The 19,914-nt window shown below is 40.4% G+C and overlaps 1 protein-coding gene across 50 annotated transcripts in view; it reads left to right on the top strand.

Moving 5' to 3' along the window:
• Positions 1–19,914, top strand: part of COL23A1 (collagen type XXIII alpha 1 chain) — a 318,897-nt gene that overhangs the window by 268,525 nt on the left and 30,458 nt on the right. For 5 of the 50 annotated variants that reach the window (XM_082211504.1, XM_082211501.1, XM_082211502.1 and 2 more), the window contains exons 1-25: positions 7,250–7,333; positions 10,912–11,028; positions 11,927–11,962; positions 13,674–13,700; positions 14,848–14,892; positions 15,263–15,325; positions 15,416–15,478; positions 15,570–15,632; positions 15,724–15,786; positions 15,877–15,939; positions 16,030–16,092; positions 16,185–16,247; positions 16,339–16,401; positions 16,493–16,555; positions 16,645–16,707; positions 16,799–16,861; positions 16,955–17,017; positions 17,109–17,171; positions 17,259–17,321; positions 17,413–17,475; positions 17,957–18,019; positions 18,109–18,171; positions 18,419–18,481; positions 18,573–18,635; positions 18,727–18,789. In XM_082211504.1, coding sequence (XP_082067630.1) covers positions 7,265–7,333; positions 10,912–11,028; positions 11,927–11,962; positions 13,674–13,700; positions 14,848–14,892; positions 15,263–15,325; positions 15,416–15,478; positions 15,570–15,632; positions 15,724–15,786; positions 15,877–15,939; positions 16,030–16,092; positions 16,185–16,247; positions 16,339–16,401; positions 16,493–16,555; positions 16,645–16,707; positions 16,799–16,861; positions 16,955–17,017; positions 17,109–17,171; positions 17,259–17,321; positions 17,413–17,475; positions 17,957–18,019; positions 18,109–18,171; positions 18,419–18,481; positions 18,573–18,635; positions 18,727–18,789 — 1,554 coding nt within the window. In that variant the 5' untranslated portion in view covers positions 7,250–7,264. Of the gene's footprint in view, positions 1–7,249; positions 7,334–10,911; positions 11,029–11,926; positions 11,963–13,673; positions 13,701–14,847; positions 14,893–15,262; positions 15,326–15,415; positions 15,479–15,569; positions 15,633–15,723; positions 15,787–15,876; positions 15,940–16,029; positions 16,093–16,184; positions 16,248–16,338; positions 16,402–16,492; positions 16,556–16,644; positions 16,708–16,798; positions 16,862–16,954; positions 17,018–17,108; positions 17,172–17,258; positions 17,322–17,412; positions 17,476–17,956; positions 18,020–18,108; positions 18,172–18,418; positions 18,482–18,572; positions 18,636–18,726; positions 18,790–19,914 lie in introns of those variants that run through there. The other 45 variants (XM_082211515.1, XM_082211495.1, XM_082211494.1 and 42 more) reach the window with 45 other exon arrangements.

The raw sequence follows: 19,914 nt of genomic DNA, 5'->3' as shown, positions 1-19,914 counted from the left end.
TGGGCATCCTTCCTCTGACTCATTTTCTTTCTACTTAATTTTAATGGAGTGGGACTGAGTTCAGCTGTAATATATACATGTCCACAACAGGATTTCCACCTCCAGTGAACTGAAAAGATGCATATATTCTTTGTTTGTTTCTAGGCAAAGCATTGTTCTATTTCCCACCCCCAATCCTCAGGGATTTGCAATCAACTTTATTAAGTGTCTTCTTGTGCATTTGTATGAGGTAGAGACAAAAACAAACAAAACAAAAAGCCTGAAATGAATGAAGTGTTCTGGAAATTAGTTCAAAGAATATTGTTTTTAAACTTGAGAGTAGTGAAATTGAGCAGGCATAAACTGATAAATAGGACCAGGAGCTTTTTCACAGCAGCTTAGATTTTACAGCAAGTAAAATAATGAATGCTGGTATGGGAAATTATAAAATGGACAGGCCAAACTTAGCCAGCCTATGGGTCAACCCTTCACCTAAAGGCTCCATTTGGATTCTGAGGATCTCTGCATCTGTTTTAAAGTAAGTTTCTAGCCTCCATGAACAAAGACATTTGCTTGAAAATGTGGTAGCAAAAACCAAAGCAAGTTGAAAGAGCAGTCCAAATTCTTTTTTTCTAATGTCGCAGTTTTTGTATTTAAGGATTGCAGTTTTGGAATAGTAATAGTCACAGTTATTTATCCATAGTAGGGATGTTTTTGTGGGAGAGGTGAAAAATAGGCAAAAGAACTGCTTAAAAATTTTCGCCAAGCTTTTATCATTATTAAATGGCAATTCTTTATTGCTGGAACTCCGCTGCTTATGCTTTTAAAAGGTTTGGTATCATTAATAAAATCAATAAACGTAATCCATACTCAAATACAGCACAAGCAGGAATCTGGAAAAGAAACTAAGCACGAGTCCCTGCAGGTGACAAAAGCTACACAGAATGTCAAACATATAATATGCATATAGGTATGATATTGCATTTATTCCATTCAGAGAACATTGATCCCATTTCATAACTGAAGAACACTGAGGCACAAGAAGACATGCCTGGTTCAATATTGGCTAGTGAATTCAAGGCACAGAATCCTGCTGCTGTTACGCCCAAAGTGGCTGCCATGGAGAACAGCCTTTGCAGCTACTAGGGAATGGAGAAGCCTGGTGTTTGGCTTCAGCATGCGCACGCATGCTGTGCCAATGCTGCAGATTGATTCTGTATCATCTCCTGTGAGGGCAGCCATATAGCTGAGTAATCCAGGAATATGCTAGACATTGGATCAGCCTTTGCCATCCTGATACCCTCCTCATATGCCATCAAATCAGTACAGTGTAGGTGAAAAAACCCGTCAGCAAGACCAGTAAATCAATGAGCGCTGAAAAAAACACTGATAAGATTCTAGAACCTTCTAACTTTATAATTCAGAATGTTATGGAGGCCCTTGATCATAGGAAGTACAGTATACCCTATGTGTAATCTTTTTAAGCTAATATAACTACTTTGAAAAAAATGAGGAATTCCTTTTTCAAATTACACAATACTCACTGTGATACAAACTACCTACTGTGAAATATATTCTGTAGGGGAAATGTTTCCTGTACGTTATCAGAAGTAGGACGGCACACTTTATATTATGATATTGCTCTGTTTCACGTGGCAAATTATATCTGGATGCACCTCATAAAGTAGGATGTAGAGGCTTTCATCCTCAAACTATCTATGTAGGAAATCTTGTGCTACTTTATGAACAAAACCATATCAGTATAAGTTCCTGGGACAAGATTATACCTGAAAGAATAGTAAGGAAAAGGTGTGTGGTGACTGGTGATGCCTGATATCTGTTCCTAGAAGAGAGTTGTCACCATTAAATATAAACCATTGAATGGAGACCATTCAGAAATATGTTACGTTTTAAAAAGATGGAAAACGTTGCAATCAGTCCCCAGATGTTATGAATTACGCATGAAAGCAGTCTGCATTTAGAAGCATTCATGTTATGAAATATGTTCGTGCCCCAGTTTCTCAAATGCGTTGTATCCCTTGGGGAAACTGAGCTCCAGTCGCTCAGCAGGATCATCAAGTAATCAGATTATGGTACTAACTGTTTGTGATTTTCTCTTTCTCTCCCTCTCTCTCTCTCTCTCTCTCTCACACACACACACACACGTACAAATGTTAATGATTCTGGATGTTTAGGACATTTATTTGGCTCCTCAGTCCTTCTGTTTTCTCTTCCAATTCCTGGGACCTTTCCTGTGACACCACCTGGCCTCAATTATCTTTACTTCCTTAACTTGAGCAATATCTTTTCTTTAGCCTCAGTGATAGACTTTATTTCCTAAAGTTGTTTCCTGGTTTATATGGGAGGATACGTTATTTCAGATTACATGTTCTGTGGTGGCAGTAAAGAAAAAACAATCAGCAGCTGCTAATGCCTCTGAGAGAAGGAGTTGTCTTAAGACGGGGTTTTTTATAGACAGGGTAATAATTTAATTAAAATGGAAATTGCATAATTTTCTTTTAGCGCATCCTGTTCTGAAACTATGCATTAAGCTTGAGTAGTACTTGAGTAGTGGAAGTGATGGTATTCCAGCTGAACTATTTAAAATTTAAAAAGATGGTGCTGTTAAAGTGCTACACTCAATATGCCAGCAAATTTGGAAAACTCAGCAGTGGCCAGAGGATTGGAGAAGGTCAGTCTACATCCCAATCCCAAAGAAGGGCAGTGCCAAAGAATGCTCCAACTACCGCACAATTGCACTCATTTCACATGCTAGCAAGGTTATGCTTAAAATTCTACAAGGCAGGCTTAAGCAGTATGTGGACCGAGAACTCCCAGAAGTGCAAGCTGGATTTCGAAGGGGCAGAGGAACCAGAGACCAAATTGCAAACATGCGCTGGATTATGGAGAAAGCTAGAGAGTTCCAGAAAGACATCTACTTCTGCTTCATTGACTATGCAAAAGCCTTTGACTGTGTTGACCACAGAAAACTATGGCAAGTTCTTAAAGAAATGGGAGTGCCTGATCACCTCATCTGTCTCCTGAGAAATCTCTATGTGGGACAAGAAGCTACAGTTAAAACTGGATGTGGAACAACTGATTGGTTCAAAATTGGGAAAGGAGTACGGCAAGGCTGTATATTGTCTCCCTGCTTATTTAACTTATATGCAGAATTCATCATGTGAAAGGCTGGGCTGGATGAATCCCAAGCCGGAATTAAGATTTCCTGAAGAAATATCAACAACCTCAGATATGCAGATGACACAACCTTGATGGCAGAAAGTGAGGAGGAATTAAAGAACCTTTTAATGAGGGTGAAAGAGGAGAGCGCAAAATATGGTCTGAAGCTCAACATCAAAAAAACGAAGATCATGGCCACTGGGCCCATCACCTCCTGGCAAATAGAAGGGGAAGAAATGGAGGCAGTGAGAGATTTTACTTTCTTGGGCTCCATGATCACTGCAGGTGGTGACAGCAGTCACGAAATTAAAAGACGCCTGCTCCTTGGGAGAAAGGCGATGGCAAACCTAGACAACATCTTAAAAAGCAGAGACATCACCTTGCCAAGATAGGTCCGTATAGTAAAAGCCATGGTTTTCCCAGTAGTGATGTATGGAAGTAAGAGCTGGACCATAAAGAAGGCTGATCGCCGAGGAATCGATGCTTTTGAACTGTGGTGCTGGAGGAGACTCTTGAGAGTCCCATGGACTGCAAGAAGATCAAACGTATCCATTCTTAAGGAAATCAGCCCTGAGTGCTCACTGGAAGGACAGATCGTGAAGCTGAGGCTCCAATACTTTGGCCACCTCATGAGAAGAGAAGACTCCCTGGAAAAGACCCTGATGTTGGGAAAGATTGAGGGCACAAGAAGAAGGGGACGACAGAGGATGAGATGGTTAGACAGCGTTCTCGAAGCTACAAACATGAGTCTGACCAAACTGTGAGAGGCAGTGGAAGATAGGAGTGCCTGGCATGCTCTGGTCCATGGGGTCACGAAGAGTCGGACACGACTAAACAACAACAACAGTACTAGCTTAATGCATCTATTCTGTTTGACAACATCTTTCTCATGGAAAAACATGGTGCCAGTATTCTTTTCCCAGTTCAAAATTACAGTTATTTTTAAAGAATTAGCTCAGACTTTCCCAAAATGTATTTCTTTTAATTTAACTGAAACAATTATGTTTGAATCTGTTTCATCAATCATGCATTTTGCATGATCTGCTTGCATACAATTCCCCAAGCATTTTCAGTTGCTTTCAAAGCAAAACAAAAGAAATTCAGGCTCATAAATTTTCAAGAAGACAGTTGTGAAGGACAACAGTATGTTTTTTTAAATTTTATTTTTAAATTATTATTATTTTTAATATCCATTTTTCCCATCCTGAAGGAATCATTCAAAGTGCCTTAACAAGCAAGCAAAACACACACCAAAAAATAATAATGTCTTAATTAAAATCCATGAGCAACCCAAACAGACTTAAGAACATCAAAAACAGAAAAGTCAAAAGGCTAGAACTAGGGTTGCCATATATCCATAATTTCCCTGGACATATCTGGAATACTGCAGTCGGCAGCAGTGTCTGGGCATAAATCAGAAAAAAAATGTCCAGGAAAATCTGGGTGTATGGCAACCCATGTCGGCAGTGCCGTTTTTGCTGATTTTGCATAAAAATAGCTCAAAAACGGCAAATTCTTTTTGGCGATTTTGCCAAAAAAGTTCAACCCTGGGCAAAAAAAATCCCATCTTTGTAGTCCAGCTTCCTTGTTTTCACAGTGATCAACCAGATGCTACTGGGAAGCCCACGAGCAGGACATGAAAGCAGCAACTCTCCACTGTTTTTGTATCTCAGAACAGTGCTTCAGAACACGAGATTATGTGTCTTCTGCTGAAATTTGATAGGGCTCTTTAATGAGACTGCATTTCTGGTTGAAGCATACAGCATTTGCAACAAATGGAGAGGAGTGTTGCTGTACTGTTGTTTTGCAAAACTCGGTCAAGTGCCACAGTTTGTCCTGTTGCTGACTAGCTTTTACTGAATTTTTATAAATATGCCTGCACACAGAAACAAGCAAGGAGCTGATAATAAATCTACCACATGTAACAGTTCTTTGCCGTTACTGCAGTATACATAATAAATGTAAAAAGAAATGGGGAAACTGCATAGAATGGGTATTAAAAAAAACCCCAAAAAACCAGCAATGCTACCATTGTTATCTATGTACTAAATCAAATCAAAATGAATGTACAAGACATTTACTAGGAAACAAGATAATCAGTGTATGCAAAAATACATTCAGGGGGAACCGTGAAGTATTTGCAACCCATAGCTATGTATTTCCAAAAAGTCAGTGATATATTGGGCATTGACTATGATTGAAAATCCTTCTCCCAGTTCTCTAGAGGAGCCTTCCCCAACCTGGTGGCCTCCAGACATTTCTGGAGTACCTGGTCTTTGACCATGCTGGCCAATGCTGATAAGGATAGGAGCCCACAGCATCTGAAGAACACAAAGCAGTTGCATAAAGCAGCTGCTGCCCTTTAGTGTTGTTCAGAACAAGAACCAAGGTTCTGCTATGCTGTCAAGAATCCTCTCTGTTGTCAAAGTAGTTAGAAATAGGATGTGGAAAGAAAGTGGGTTCTACTCTCATTAAGTCATGCAACCGTTTTACTTAAAATCATGACCATTTGTTTCCAAGAGTGTTGCAGATTGTCTTTGCTCAGCCCTGGGCAACATGAGTTGTTTTGTACAAAAACAACTTAATTTTTTTCAAATTTCTTTTCCAAGAGGTGCTTCTTATTTGGTGTTGCTAGCAGTTATACCAAAACAAATGTGTAGATCTCGCATGTTGATCTGTCCTTCAGCTAAGATTTTAATCGTTCGTGTACTCAACTAAAACAATTTACATGCAGTTCAATGAGACTCGCCTCAGGATAGAGGATGAGGATATGAAAACGTTACATCTGTGTTGCACATGCTACATGCAACTTACGACTTTGCAGACAACCCTCAACCAAACTCATGGAAGCACTGGTAGTTCTTCCATGGTAGTAGACAGTTCCCTCCCCCCACCCCCGTCCTTTTATCGAACAGGGGAGCAATGCTTCTGGTATCCAGTTCTGTAATCTGGTCCACATTCCACGTCTAACTTAATTACATTTTAGAACTAAATTGCTTGACTCCAGGGTATTTATATGCTGTTGGCAGGGGGGGGGACAAAATTTGATACATGTAATGATACTATATGAATTAGATTTTTTTAAATCCCATTTGATTTTTCTTTCTTTTATGAGGAAGATGAGCTTTACAGAAAGCACCCATAACCATATACAGAAATTATCTCCTTTCTAGTACATCAAGCAGATGAATTGAGTTTGCTTGACTGTCAGGCATTAGCCTTATCCAAACGGGTTGACTGGCAAAGCAGTCAGGCTCATGCTTTTCTATATTTAAACCACTTGTAAGTATGTACAGTAACTCAAGTTACACTTTATTTTAGGGCTTAACATACTTGGATAGAAATGAGATTTACTGTGGCTGACAGGTTGGCATACAGCCCTGTGAATGGTTTTACAGTTTAGCTCAAATCTCAAATACAAAGATCGTGTAGTAGAATCCTAGGTGCTTACTCTGAAGTAAGTACCACTGTATTCATTGGAGCTTGCTTTCAAGTAAGCTTATTTAGAATTTCAGCTCCATATACGTAGTTAAACAGACACTCAGGTCACTTTCAAAATCCTAATATGAGAGTAGAAAAGTTTGAAAATTGAATATTTAAACATCTCTACTCAAAATGGAAAACATGAACTCCCAAATGGTTACGGTATGCCAACATTAGAAAGCTGGAATTTATCTAGATTCTTCCTTAGTGGGTATATATATCAGTTGCCAAGGAACACACGTGCCTATAAAATCACGGTTGCTGAAGTGATAGCAATTCTTGCCCTTTAAAGAAATGTTGAAAAATATCTTAAACTATGTCCTGTGAAGCTGAGGAATTAGTAAGATTCCCCACCCACCACCACTGCCGCCATTATTTTGTAGTTCTGAAGTCTGTGATACTGACCTAATGGAAAGCTGTGCATTCTGATACCACCTATACAGCTATTGAACAATGCGTCTTAAATCTATTGTTGCTGTTCCATTTATTATTTCACCTTGTGATACCAATTGTTTGTTCCATACTGGGCTCCCTCTCATATATTATGCTGATTGAACCATTTTTCTCTACCATCATAACATTTGTCTTGACCTCTTTGTCTTTCCTGCCACACATTGACTAGATGGCTTTCCCTCGCCTCAGTCATGGATTTCTCTCTGACCAGCCTATTTTTAGCCGACGTATCCTTAAGGTAGAATCGCTTTTAATCTTCTGGCTTGCTGTGTTTTCTTGTGAGGTTGCTTTTTAAAAACTTTTCTAATTTATGATCTGATAATGCCTCCTTCATTTCCATTCTTTGTTCTCCTTTTCTGTTCTTTTACAATCTAACAACCACCCCCCTACAGTTTTACATCATAAACAAAATGGAGCAATTGCCATGACAACTAGAATCTGAGGTTTTTTCCCATTGCAACAGTGCCAAAAATAATAATAGAAACATTCACAGGTAAACATCAACTAATGAGAGACAATTTAAAGCACTCATCCCATTAACTATAAGCAAATTACTCAGCCTCATCGTGTTGACAGGATTTCACATTTGCTTTCATGAAAGCAGATCTAACATTCTTTGTCATCTACACAATCAAAGCCATGCTGAATGTCATGATGACTAGTAGACTTTCCCAAAGATAAATTCTTAAATCTAATTTTCCCCTGGCCAGAATTGCATACTCTCAATTACAATATTGAGCCTGTCTCCCTGAAAACCTGAACAGGTTAATAGAAAATTGTACAGTGATTCTGTTCTCAGAAGCAGCAGCGCCCTCTTCAGGCATTAACATATTATTGCCTGAAAAGGAAACACTGAATAGAGTTGGGATGCACACTTTCAGCCCATCTCCCAGAGCCATGTGACTTTCAGACCATAGACTTGTTTATAGTGGACATCTGCATCAGGGTGCCTTATGCATTTAAAGGCTCCTTGTGCAAGTGGGAACCTTGATCATCTCGCTTGGGTAGGTAGCCTTTACACAGGGCTCCCAGAGTATGCCATAAACACACAAAGGGCCAGAGCTGTTACATAGCTCCAGGAGCGAGACAAAACACATGTCCCTGAAGCCCTGTTAGTGTTTCCCTCTAACAGGAAACTGGCATCTATCAGGGGCGAGGCTAGACGACAACCCTTCTCCCTGACATCCAGTTTTCTATGTGCAAGGAATTTTTCTGTAGATGGTCATTCCATCAGATGAGTCACCACTGGTCTTCAACTGGTGGGTTGCAACAGGAGTACTACCACCATACAAATATATGATAAAAGATTAAGAAATGGGTCCCCAGATGCCAGATTGGGTTAAAAGTAGGTCCTGGATCTAAAAAAGTAATCCTTGTATTCTGTGTTGAAAACTTTCAATAAAAATTCAGACAAAATAAATAAATAGGTTGCAGATACCTGAGTTTAGAGGGACCTATCTAGGTTCACTACTATAGGTACTGAGTTCCACACACAGTACAGAATACATAAGTGATATGGTCCCTGCACACAAGATTATCAGCCTACAAAATGTACACAAATTAAGCATTTGCTTAAAAACGGCAAATTTGTCAAGGACCATGCTTTCTGATTTATTGGATGCAGAGCATTTGAAGACTGACTCTGATTTTGAAATGTTGTACTTTCAGGATTATAGCTGGAGGATGCCTGCATATTTTGTGAATAAAAATATGTTGGAGTATAAAATAAATGATAATAAATAATAATATACTTAGAAATTTTATAGAGCTAGCTCCATTTGTTTTTATCTTGTACTCATATCGTTGCTCAGTGAGGGAATTTTCTGAACTGGACCTTGGTAGTATGGCTTTCTGAACTGGAATGTAGAATGGCTTTCACTGTTAGGTTTTTGATTTATAGCAGGATGACTTTAAGTACAAGTCTGTCACTGGAGACATCCTGCCCAGATGTTATAAAGAGCTTTATAATCCACCCTTATCATGGGGGGTTTCAGTGCTGCTTCCATATGCTCAAGCAGACCAATTCTAGATGCTGAGCTCTTCACCCCAACTTACCCAGGAACAGTAATGTTAATAGGCAGCCATGGTCATCTAAATGATAGATCTTGTAGACCTGGTGTCAATTCTCTGCTTTAGCCAGAAGCTCTCTGAAAAAAACCATTCTCTTGGCTTTAGTAAAAATCAAATAAGTGTGGCCTGCCTCAGAAAGAGGGTCTGTATGCTCTGTACATGAAACAAAGGCTAAGTGTAGAATTCATGATCAGAGATGAAATACCTGGCTATGCTTTATTGCAAGTCCTTTTGGAAACTAGCTTAACATATAAAAACAGCTTGTCATTTAAGGATAAAAGTCTTCTTATTTGAAAACAGGAAATAAAAAGCTCTGCTGCTTACACAGTTGCATAATTCTGTAGATTGTGACCAGATTACTAGTGCACTTATTACATAATTGATGTACTTATTATACAACCAACATTAGATCTGTTTTGAGTCTTCTCTTGTGTTCACTAGATGTTGATAATAAATGTACACGCTCCATGAGCATGGTGTGCAATGTATGCTAGCATTCTACATCTGTGTGTATTCTTGCTGTGACATCCAACCCTTTCTCCTTTATAATCAATGATTTGTGTTTTTTACAGAATGCATTAAAATGTTGTAAAAAAATATATCAGAAAGTTACTAGACTCCGCCTTCCCCCCAAGATAATAAATTAGGTGTGATCTAAAGACACATGATGCAACAAATTTGCTGAAGCTAAGCAAGCCTGGATTTGGTCAATACCTGGATGGGAGAATGCCTTTGAACCCTACATAACAATCATTTCCATTTATGTCTGTGAAAGAAAGGCTGGATATAAATGTAATAGTAATTCTGGCATCTTCTAGATGCCAGAAATCTTAAGTTATCCATGTAGAAATAAACTGGAATGCTAATTTTGAGGCTTAGCATTTTTGGATATTTTAAAGATTTGCTTTACTACCGTATTTTTTGCTCTATAAGACTCACTTTTTCCCTCCTAAAAAGCAAGGCGAAATGTGTGTGCGTCTTAAGGAGCAAATGCAGGCTGCACAGCTATCACAGAAGCCAGAACAGCAAGAGGGGTTGCTGCTTTCACTGCACAGCGATCCCTCTTGCTGTTCTGGCTTCTGAGATTCAGAATATTTTTTTCCTTGTTTTCCTCCTCCAAAAACTAGGTGCGTCTTGTAGTCTGGTGCGTCTTATAGAGCGAAAAATACGGTATATGTATACTCAGATAAAGAATCTAGTTTTGCAAATGTCGTTTTACAAGCATAATCCAGGTGGTAGTTTTCTCTCTTACTTTCTCGCAATAGTACTGTGGTATTTAAATAACTGGGGTTCATTCTTTAAGTTGCTTTACCTGCTTCTCATTGGAAGAGAAAAGACCTTTCACTATTCATTTCTCAAAACTAGGCGGTATCGGAGTCCAGTGTCTGCAAGCAGAAACAGAATACACCATTCTGTACCATGCAGGCACACAAATGAGTTAGAAATACTAATTACCAATATTTGTAATTAGATGAATTGTTTGGAAGAATAAAACAAACACCAAGAAACCTCAGGCATAAATTTCTGCTCTTTCAGTAAGTTTACGTACCATAGAAAGGTCAGTCAGTTTGCAGGCTCAAGATTTTATCTTTAAACTCAAACATACTGATTCCCTGACCGTGTGTCCTGTTTTCTTTCTTTCCTTCTCTCATTTTGCTATGCAGTGAGTTTGCAGCCACAGTCCACCCATAAGGACTTTGTTTTTCTTTTTTTCACATTGCGGTGTTTTGTCTAAACTTCTTATAGGGGGATCAAGGTAATGATGGCGCTGCTGGTCCGCCAGGTCCTCCTGGACAGCCGGGTGCAAGAGGGCCCCCTGGAGACACGGGAAAAGATGGCCCAAGGGGACCCCCAGGCCTTCCTGTAAGGCATAGTTATTAGCTAAGATAACTGTTGAAAACTAAAATGCATGTTTTGCGGGGATATCCTGCTCATGAATGCATTTCAACTATAAGTTCCTGAGCCTAGAACTCAGATGTATCAAGGTGCTAGGGTGAGGATACAGGCATTTTTGGAGCAAAGAGTAAGAGCGAAGGGAAATCACTCTTCAATATCTTGAAACCAGAGGCAGAACTCATCTTCAAACTGTTTGCGTTGAACAGGGACGATAATCTAGTCAACAAAGCTTTGTGATGGCGGCTTGCCTTGGAATGGTTATCTTGCATTTTGCAATGAGCAGCTAATATTTTGACAATTCTGCTTGTAGATTCTAGCAATATGGCAGGCTTTGGGGTTTATCAACATTCGAGTTTCCCTTGCTGCTGCATCAGCAATCTCTTTTGGCAGTGCCCATGGGATTGTTCTATAGGGCAAGTGGTAGTTGTGTCATAAAAATGATCTTCACAGTAGTCTTTTATTAACTAGCCATTCATACTCAGTCCTTAGTCATTAAATTAATCACTAAATTCCCTGCTGTTGAATTAGGAAAATTAACAGTCATTATCTACCAAGCAAAGATAACTGAGATGAGATACAGTTTATGTGTTCAATGTAAATCCATAATAAATAGATCCATAGCATACCTGTATGTATTTTCACTTTATTAATAACACTAATCTAAATCATCAAGACATGGCAACATTTCTACGTTCCCTAAGTCAATGGAATAACTGAAATAACGCAATCTCCTTAAGCTTCTCTTCTTCACTGTTGTGCTTTTTAGGTGGGAGGGGAGCGTTTTGAAAAAGTAATTTTAGAAATGCATTCATTGTCTCTTTTTTAAATAACTCTTTTTTAAATAACTAGATTTGTGTTTCTTTAGGGTGAGAAAGGACAACCTGGAGAACCTGGTATCATGGTTAGTATGCAGTCTGTGGTATTAAAACATATCCTAATGAATTGATTTCACATATTAAGCATGAGACGCTTGCCTAGCCTACCACAGATGTGTGTAACCTCCTCCTCTTCCTCTTTCTGCTCTATAATAGTTTTATACAGCTCCTTTCCTTGACTATGCTTTGGCCATCTAATCACAACCCCTAAATACATGTCTACCATCTGTGCCATGCTGAGTTTAGAACAATTGTCAGGCTTAATTGTCTAGGGCTTATGAAACAGTCAGAGTCTCGCCTGTTTTTACGAGTCAGCTTTCTGTACTGCACCATCAGAAAAAATAAGGTGAGCCTCTTTCCCAAAGCACTTTTTCGTTCTCGTCCGTCTTTTGTTGCCCTACAAACATTTCGCATAAGCTCTTTTGTCAGGACTTATTTAGGATATTTCTTTACATCGATATTGTAATTTTTTTAAATTGCTACATGCACTGACTGTGGGCATGAGAACTACAAGTGCCAAAACCTAGACTATCAAAAGACTTGCCGACCTCTTTTTAAGTGTTAGAACATTTGTAATAAGATACCATGCTAGCAAACTTAACTCCCAAGTGTATTTCGTCATAGGAGAAATACCCATTTCCACTTCTGCATCCTGTACGTGCTACTGCATGGATGACCCACTGCCCTTTCACAAGCCTTTCAAGGGTACTATATTTACAGCATCTTGACGTAAAAGATCACAGGCCATGAGTGAAAATTTTATTTATTTTTATTTATATTTATTAAATTTATATACCACTCTTCATTCGAGGATCACAACACAGTTTACAGTATAAACACAAAAAAATACATAACATAATAACAAATAAAACAACACCTCCACACAGAGAGATTTTTAAAGACCTGGAAGAAGAGGAATGTTTCCACATGGCTGCTAAAGATATGTGGGTGAATTGTGGTATATTGTCAGCTCTCTTCCCACTGTGTGCCCCCACTGTCCCCCACCCCACCACCAATAGGCTAGGATGAGTTGAAAGAACCCCCCAGAATAGCGCGTGGGCAGAGGAGAGGGAGATCGTTATAGCAGGCGAGCAGAAATGCTCGTGCTGACAGAGCGATCTCCTTAGCTCTAAGCTGAATTATTCCCATCGTGTTTTGAGGACCCACCCTATTCCTGCGACTGTGATTTGTTTTGACTGTTTTTTCTCACTGAATTAAAAAATGCTGAAATCCACCCTGAGACCTGCTGGTGAGGAAAGGGTAATAATTATAGTGGGCGGGATTCAGCTAGTGAGTCCTGTCAGCACAAGGGCTTCTGTTTGTGCAGTGGAGCTTCCTCTCTCCCTACCCCAATAATTCCCTTTTAAAGCTTGCGGTAAGAAATTATATAGTCTTAAGTATGCATTGTATGAAAAGGTGTTTCCTTTTTCTGAATCTTCCAACATTCAGCTTCGTTGGATGGCCTCAGGTATTGTGTTTCTATTTAAATTTTGTGACTGGTTACACCCAACCGCCATTTTATAGAGGTGCCCATGACACTTCCTCTAAACTGCAAATGGACCTTTGGACCCCAAAAAGATTGACAGCCCAGTAGCATTTTTAATGAGCTTGGCTGCGTATGTTTTTTGAAAACGGCACAATTTTATTTGTAAGATTTCCTAGACATTGAAAAGAAAATGTTTTCATTCCTGATATTTGTATGTCAAACATAACGTGTTTCATTTATTTGTTTTGAAGGGTGAGCCTGGTATTCCAGGAGGAAAAGTAAGTTATTTATGTTTCTTTCTTTCAAATGCTATCTGCATTCAGACATCATGCTCCCAACCCTGTCTGTCTGTCTGTCTGTCTGTCTGTCTGTCTGTCTGTCTATCTATTTCCACCTCACAACTCAGTTATCACAACAGAGTCACAAAATATCTCCAACTTGAAAGTAAAATAACATGGCAGTTAAAACTACTAAACACATTTAAAATAACCTTTTTAAAAACAAAAAAACACAAAATAACCAGCAATACAATAGCACAAAGCAATCCTCTGATCCAGAGCAGACTGTAGTTTGTTTCTTGCCCAGCGCAGCAGCAGAATGCGCAAGGGAGGAGCAAAGCTCTTGAGATTTCAGTAGCATCCACCAACATCCCAAACTACAGGGGAGTTGTGTAACTATTGCATTGTAATCAGGGCTAATCACATGGGGCTCACCCATCCATTGTTATGATAGATCAAACATTATTCACTCTGTGCTGTTGTATCCCTGAAGCTGATCCGGTACATGAAAGCTTCTGCCATAACAGTCTTTAAGGTGTAACAAGATTCTGCCATTCTTGCTGCAAGAAGCGATCACAGCTACCCCTCTAGAAACTGTCCAAATGGAGTGGTTTGCTAATATCTGGACTGGGCTTTTAAGAAACAAATATCTGTATATATTTCTCCAAGGCAGCTGAGTCAGGGGCAGGATATGTGTGTATTTATTTTGGATTGTGTTAGCTAAATATCCTTTTCCATATAATGGACCTTAGAAGGCCACCAAGTAGCTGTGGCCAAGTTGGAAAACACTTTATTATTAATGCATGCTGTTCAGATCTGCACATAACCTATGGCTACAGTATTTTTAGGAAACACTTTTAAGGATTACATTTCAGTGTGTTCCACAGATAATGAGCGATATCTTCATGATTTATCCACACTGCAAATAAGACTACTCTGAGCTAATAAATGAAATCTTTCTCTCTTTCTCTCTCCTGAACAGTTAGAAATTAAGTATTAGAAATTAAGTCCCAACTTCTGGATCAAAAATATTTGGCAGTTGCTTTTCTGGTTAGGCTTACAGTGTGAGCTTCTGCCAGCATTGACCCTGGGAAACTTAATGCACTTTTGTATTTCAGTGTCACCTATGTATGTTCTATTTCATCAGGGTGATGCTGGAATCCCAGGAGAACCAGGGATTCAAGGGCCAAAGGTAAACTTCATTTTTGTAGCTCCCCGCCCCCAATCATATATATTATGGGTAACAAAGTAGAATCAATGCAGTATTGGCACACAGGCTGATTGTGTTAAATTTCAGTCCTAAATATATTTGGTGATTGAGAGTCATATTCTACACTACATAGAGCAAACTGAATCAGAAATTAAAGATTGTTTTTCCCTTTCATTGTGGTCCTATGGGGCTCAACCATTCTTAAATAATAGCTTGAATAGCCATCAGAACAGCTGTGCCATGTTTAAAGCCTGTCATTTAGAGCCTGAATTCTTTTTGAAGGATGCTCAATATTTGGACATTGGGATGAAAGCAAGATTGTAATGTTCACCTTGATTTGTATTAATCTCAGGGAGAACAAGGAAGTATTGGGCCCATAGGCGAGAAGGGCAATGAAGGACTACCAGGGCCAAAGGTAAGCCTCTTCTTGAATGGTACAGTAAAACTGATTAACACCCTTCTTAGAAAATGAGAGTGTTCTTTGCACTTCTTTTGAATGCTACAGGGAAAACAAGGAAGCATTGGCCCAATGGGAGACAAAGGCATAGACGGTAAACCAGGGCCAAAGGTAAGCAGCGCATGGGAAAGCATAAAAAGACTGGCACTTGCCTTGCTCAAAAACTAAGAGTTTTCCACTCCACCTTTTTTAAACACTACAGGGGGAACCTGGAAGCCCTGGCCCAAAGGGAGACAAAGGCAAAGATGGTCTACCAGGGCCAAAGGTAAGTGGTGCATGGGAAAGAATAGTAAGACTAGCACCTGGCCTGCTTAGAAACTGAGAGTTTTCCACTGCACCTCTTTCAATCATTACAGGGAGAACCAGGAAGTGTTGGCCCAATGGGAGAGAAAGGAATAGATGGTCTACCAGGGCCAAAGGTAAGCATCTTCTTGACTGGTACAGTAAAACTGATGAACACCCTTCTTAGAAAAAGAGTGTGTTCTTTGCACTTCTTTTGAATGCTACAGGGAAAACAAGGAAGTGTTGGCCCAATGGGAGATAAAGGAATAGATGGTCTACCAGGGCCAAAGGTAAGGAACACATGGGAATGGATAAAAGACTAGCACATGTCTTGTTCAGAAACTGAAACTTTTCCATTGCACCTCTTATAAACTCTCCAGGGAGAACCAGGAAGTGTTGGCCCAATGGGAGACAAAGGAATAGATGGTCTACCAGGGCCAAAGGTAAGCAGTGCATGGGAAAGAATAAAAAAAGCTAGTGCTTGCCTTGGTGAGAAACGGAGAGTTTTCCATTGCACCTTTTTTAAACACTACAGGGAGACACAGGAAGTGTTGGCCCAATGGGAGACAAAGGAATAGATGGTCTACCAGGGCCAAAGGTAAGCAGTGCATGGGAAAGATTAAAAAGGCTAGTGCTTGCCTTGGTGAGCAACTGAGAGTTTTCCATTGCACCTTTTTAAAACACTACAGGGAGAACCAGGAAGTCCTGGCCCAGTAGGGGAGAGAGGCATAGATGGTCTACCAGGGGTAAAGGTAAGCAGTGCATGAGAAAGGATAAATAGGCTAGCACTTTCCTTGGTCAGCAACTGAGAGTTTTCCATTGCACCTCTTTTAAACACTACAGGGAGAACCAGGAAGTCCTGGCCCAGTAGGGGAGAGAGGTATAGATGGTCTACCAGGGCCAATGGTAAGGAGCACATGGGAGTTGATAAAAGACTAGCACATGTCTTGTTAAGAAACAGAGTTTTCCATTGCACCTTTTTTAAAACACTATAGGGAGAACCAGGAAGTCCTGGCCCAGTAGGGGAGAGAGGCATAGATGGTCTACCAGGGGCAAAGGTGAGCAGTGCATGGGAAAGAATGCTAAGATTAGCACGATCCATGCTTAGATACTTAGAGTTTCCTATTGCACCTCTTTCAAATAATACAGGGAGAACCAGGAAACATTGGCCCTGTGGGAAAAAGAGGCATGAGTGGTCTACCAGGGCCAAAGGTGGGTATTACATGGGAAAGGATAACAAGATCCTAAGCACAAAGCCTGCTAAGAAACCAAGTTTTTCCATTCTCCCTCTTTCAAAATTGACAGGGAAACCGGGGAAGCATTGGCCCAACAGGGGAGAGAGGCATGGATGGGCTACCAGGGCCAAAGGTAAGCAGTGCATGGGAATGACGGCTAAGATTTAGCACATGCCCTGCTTGAAAACTTAAAGTCTTCCATTGCACCTCTTCAAACACTACAGGGAAATCCAGGAAGCATTGGTCAGACTGGGGAAAAAGGCATAAAAGGGCAAGCAGGAGCAAGGGTAAGCAGCACATCAGAAAATATACTAAGACTTGATGATACCTGCTCAGAAACTGAGAGTTCCATTGCCCTTCCTTAAACACCACAGGGAAAACGAGGAAGCGCTGGCTCAGTGGGAGAGAGAGGCATAGATGGGCTACCAGGGCCTAAGGTAGGCAGTGCATGGAGAAGAATGCTAAGATTAGCATATGCCCTGCTTACCAACTGAGAGTTTTCCACTGCATCTCTTTTGAACATTATAGGGAGAACCGGGAAGCATTGGCCCAATGGGAGAGAAAGGCTTAGATGGTCTAGCAGGGCCGAAGGTAAGCAGAGCACGGGAAAGATTGTAAGGTTGTTTAGTTCATTTAAGTTTATGTATATGGCACCTTTGCACAGTGAGCTGTTCCTAAAGCAGCTTACAACAAATTCCCTTTTTCCTATTAAACTGCAAAACATTGATTGGGGAGAAAGCAGTTTTGTAAAGACAACAACAAACGTAGAATATACTGTCTTCAATATTACAAAAATATAATCTAGACCTAACGCCAAAGTACAGAGCAAAATGAAAGTTAACGGACAATAAATACAGTACAGCAGAAGAATGGTCTTTTAACTAGATGGTTCACATCTGGCTTCCTCATCTGTCCTCCAGAGGAGGCTGACAGAAACAGAGGGCACTGCTCAGGAGGGCAGTGGTGGTGAGTCTTCTTACCCAGCCTCCCAGATGTCCAGCTGCTTGTACTGGTCTTATTGCCCTGCTTAAAAATTGAGACTTTTCCATCTCACCTCTTTCAAACATTGCAGGGTGAACCAGGAAGCCCTGGTCCAATAGGAGAGAAAGGCATAGATGGTCTACCAGGGCCAAAGGTAAGCAACGCATGGGAAAGGATAGTAAGATTAGCGCATGCCCTGATTAGAAACTGCGTTTTCCATTGCACCTCCTTCAAATATTACAGGGAGAACCAGGAGGCAATGGCTCAGTAGGAGACAAGTGCATTGATGGGCTACCAGGGCCAAAGGTAAGCAACATATGGAAAAGGATAGTGAGGTTAGGCATCACTCATATCAATGCAAGCATATCTGCTTGCTTAACAAAACAATCTCCCCTCTACTACCCTCCGCACACTGATCTGGGGGTTCTCCCACCCACTCCAGCCAATGGCAGGGCACAGGGGGGAGAGGGAAGGAAATTGGGCTAGTAGAATGCTAGCAGAATCTGGATCCAGCCCTGGAAGTTTTCCATTGCACCTCTTTCAAACATTTCAGGGAGAACCCGGAAGCCCTGGCCCGACAGGAGACAAAGGCATAGATGGTCTACCAGGGCCAAAGGTAAGTGGCGCGTGGGAAAGAATAGTAAGACTAGCACCTGGCCTGCTTAGAAACTGAGAGTTTTCCATTGCACCTCTCTCAAACATTACAGGGAGAACCAGGAAGTGTTGGCCTAATGGGAGAGAAAGGCACAGATGGCCTTCCAGGGCCAAAGGTAAGTATCACATTGGAAAGGATAGTGAGACTAGCACCTGGCCTGCTTAGAAACTGAGAGTTTTCCATTGCACCTCCTTCAAACATTACAGGGAGAACCAGGAAGTGTTGGCCCAATAGGAGTGAATGGAATAAATGGTCTACCAGGGCCAAAGGTAAGTATCAAATGGGAAGGATAGTAAGGTCTGAATACGAACATGCAAAATGCTTCATTCGCAATGAAATTGCAACTTGCCTTTACAGCAGCATCCCCTCACATCTAATGGGATGTTTCACTGCCATGCTCTCCAACATTCAGGAGCAGTTTATCAGATGTTTGAAGGAAACTTTTGTAGCTGAAAAATTCCACATGTAGAAGACTTCCCTTGGATCATAGCCCAAGACTAGTATTAACCCTGCTTGGTAACGGAGAGCAAAATGAAGCATGGTAATCAAATGTATGCATCAAAACACAGGTGGTCATTTTTGTTTCAGGAAGATGACCATTTTGGATCAGAGAGGTGTTGGGAGGGTCCTGCTTAATCTGCTCCCCAACTGCTTCTTTTCTTATGTAACTCCTTCCCCTCCCAAGCCTCTTCCTTTCTCGATGTATGTTTTACTTTTGGAACATGCACAAGACATGAATGGTGCAGAGCAGGGTATTTGCATGCTTACTGTGAAATGGTGAGGTCCAGGTTCACATGAAATTCCGTTTCATGTTGAATTGGTGAGACAGCTTGAACCCTTTTGTCTATGTGATGGCGAATGCTGAAAAGCAGGGCAGCTAGTGTGGTTTAAAGAGCTGTATGCACTTGGATTTCCACATGGGAGGATGGCGATGGAATGAGCTTTGGCTGGTATTGGCAGATAGCTATCAGAAATTGCTAGTGTGCTAGCAGGGCTTCTGGTGCTGCACATCCAACTTCCCATACCTAGTGACCTCAAACCCTGGCTCTTTGAATGTTTCATCCTGCACTTATGGAGCTCTGTCCTCCACGACAGGCACCATTAAATTATAACAAAAACTGCCAAATTAAGGCAAATTAAGATAGAACATTCATTTTCTCTGCTAATATAGAATAAAAAACAATACTGCATTAATTTTTTATGAAATAAAATGTAGAATCATTCTAACATAAAGACATGCAGAGTAAAAAAACCACACACACACAAACACGAATCTGCTAATTAATTCAATGCATAGTAATTCAATAATTTGATTACCAGTACAGGAAATGACAACAGAGTGTACAAATTTTATAAGTCCCTACAGCAAACAACATTATTTCATAGATGGCATG

Source organism: Podarcis vaucheri (genome assembly GCF_965113315.1).
Source record: "Podarcis vaucheri genome assembly, chromosome: 2".
In the NCBI taxonomy this organism is placed as follows: Eukaryota; Metazoa; Chordata; class Lepidosauria; order Squamata; family Lacertidae; genus Podarcis; species Podarcis vaucheri.
This window is presented reverse-complemented; position numbering and strand designations above follow the sequence as displayed.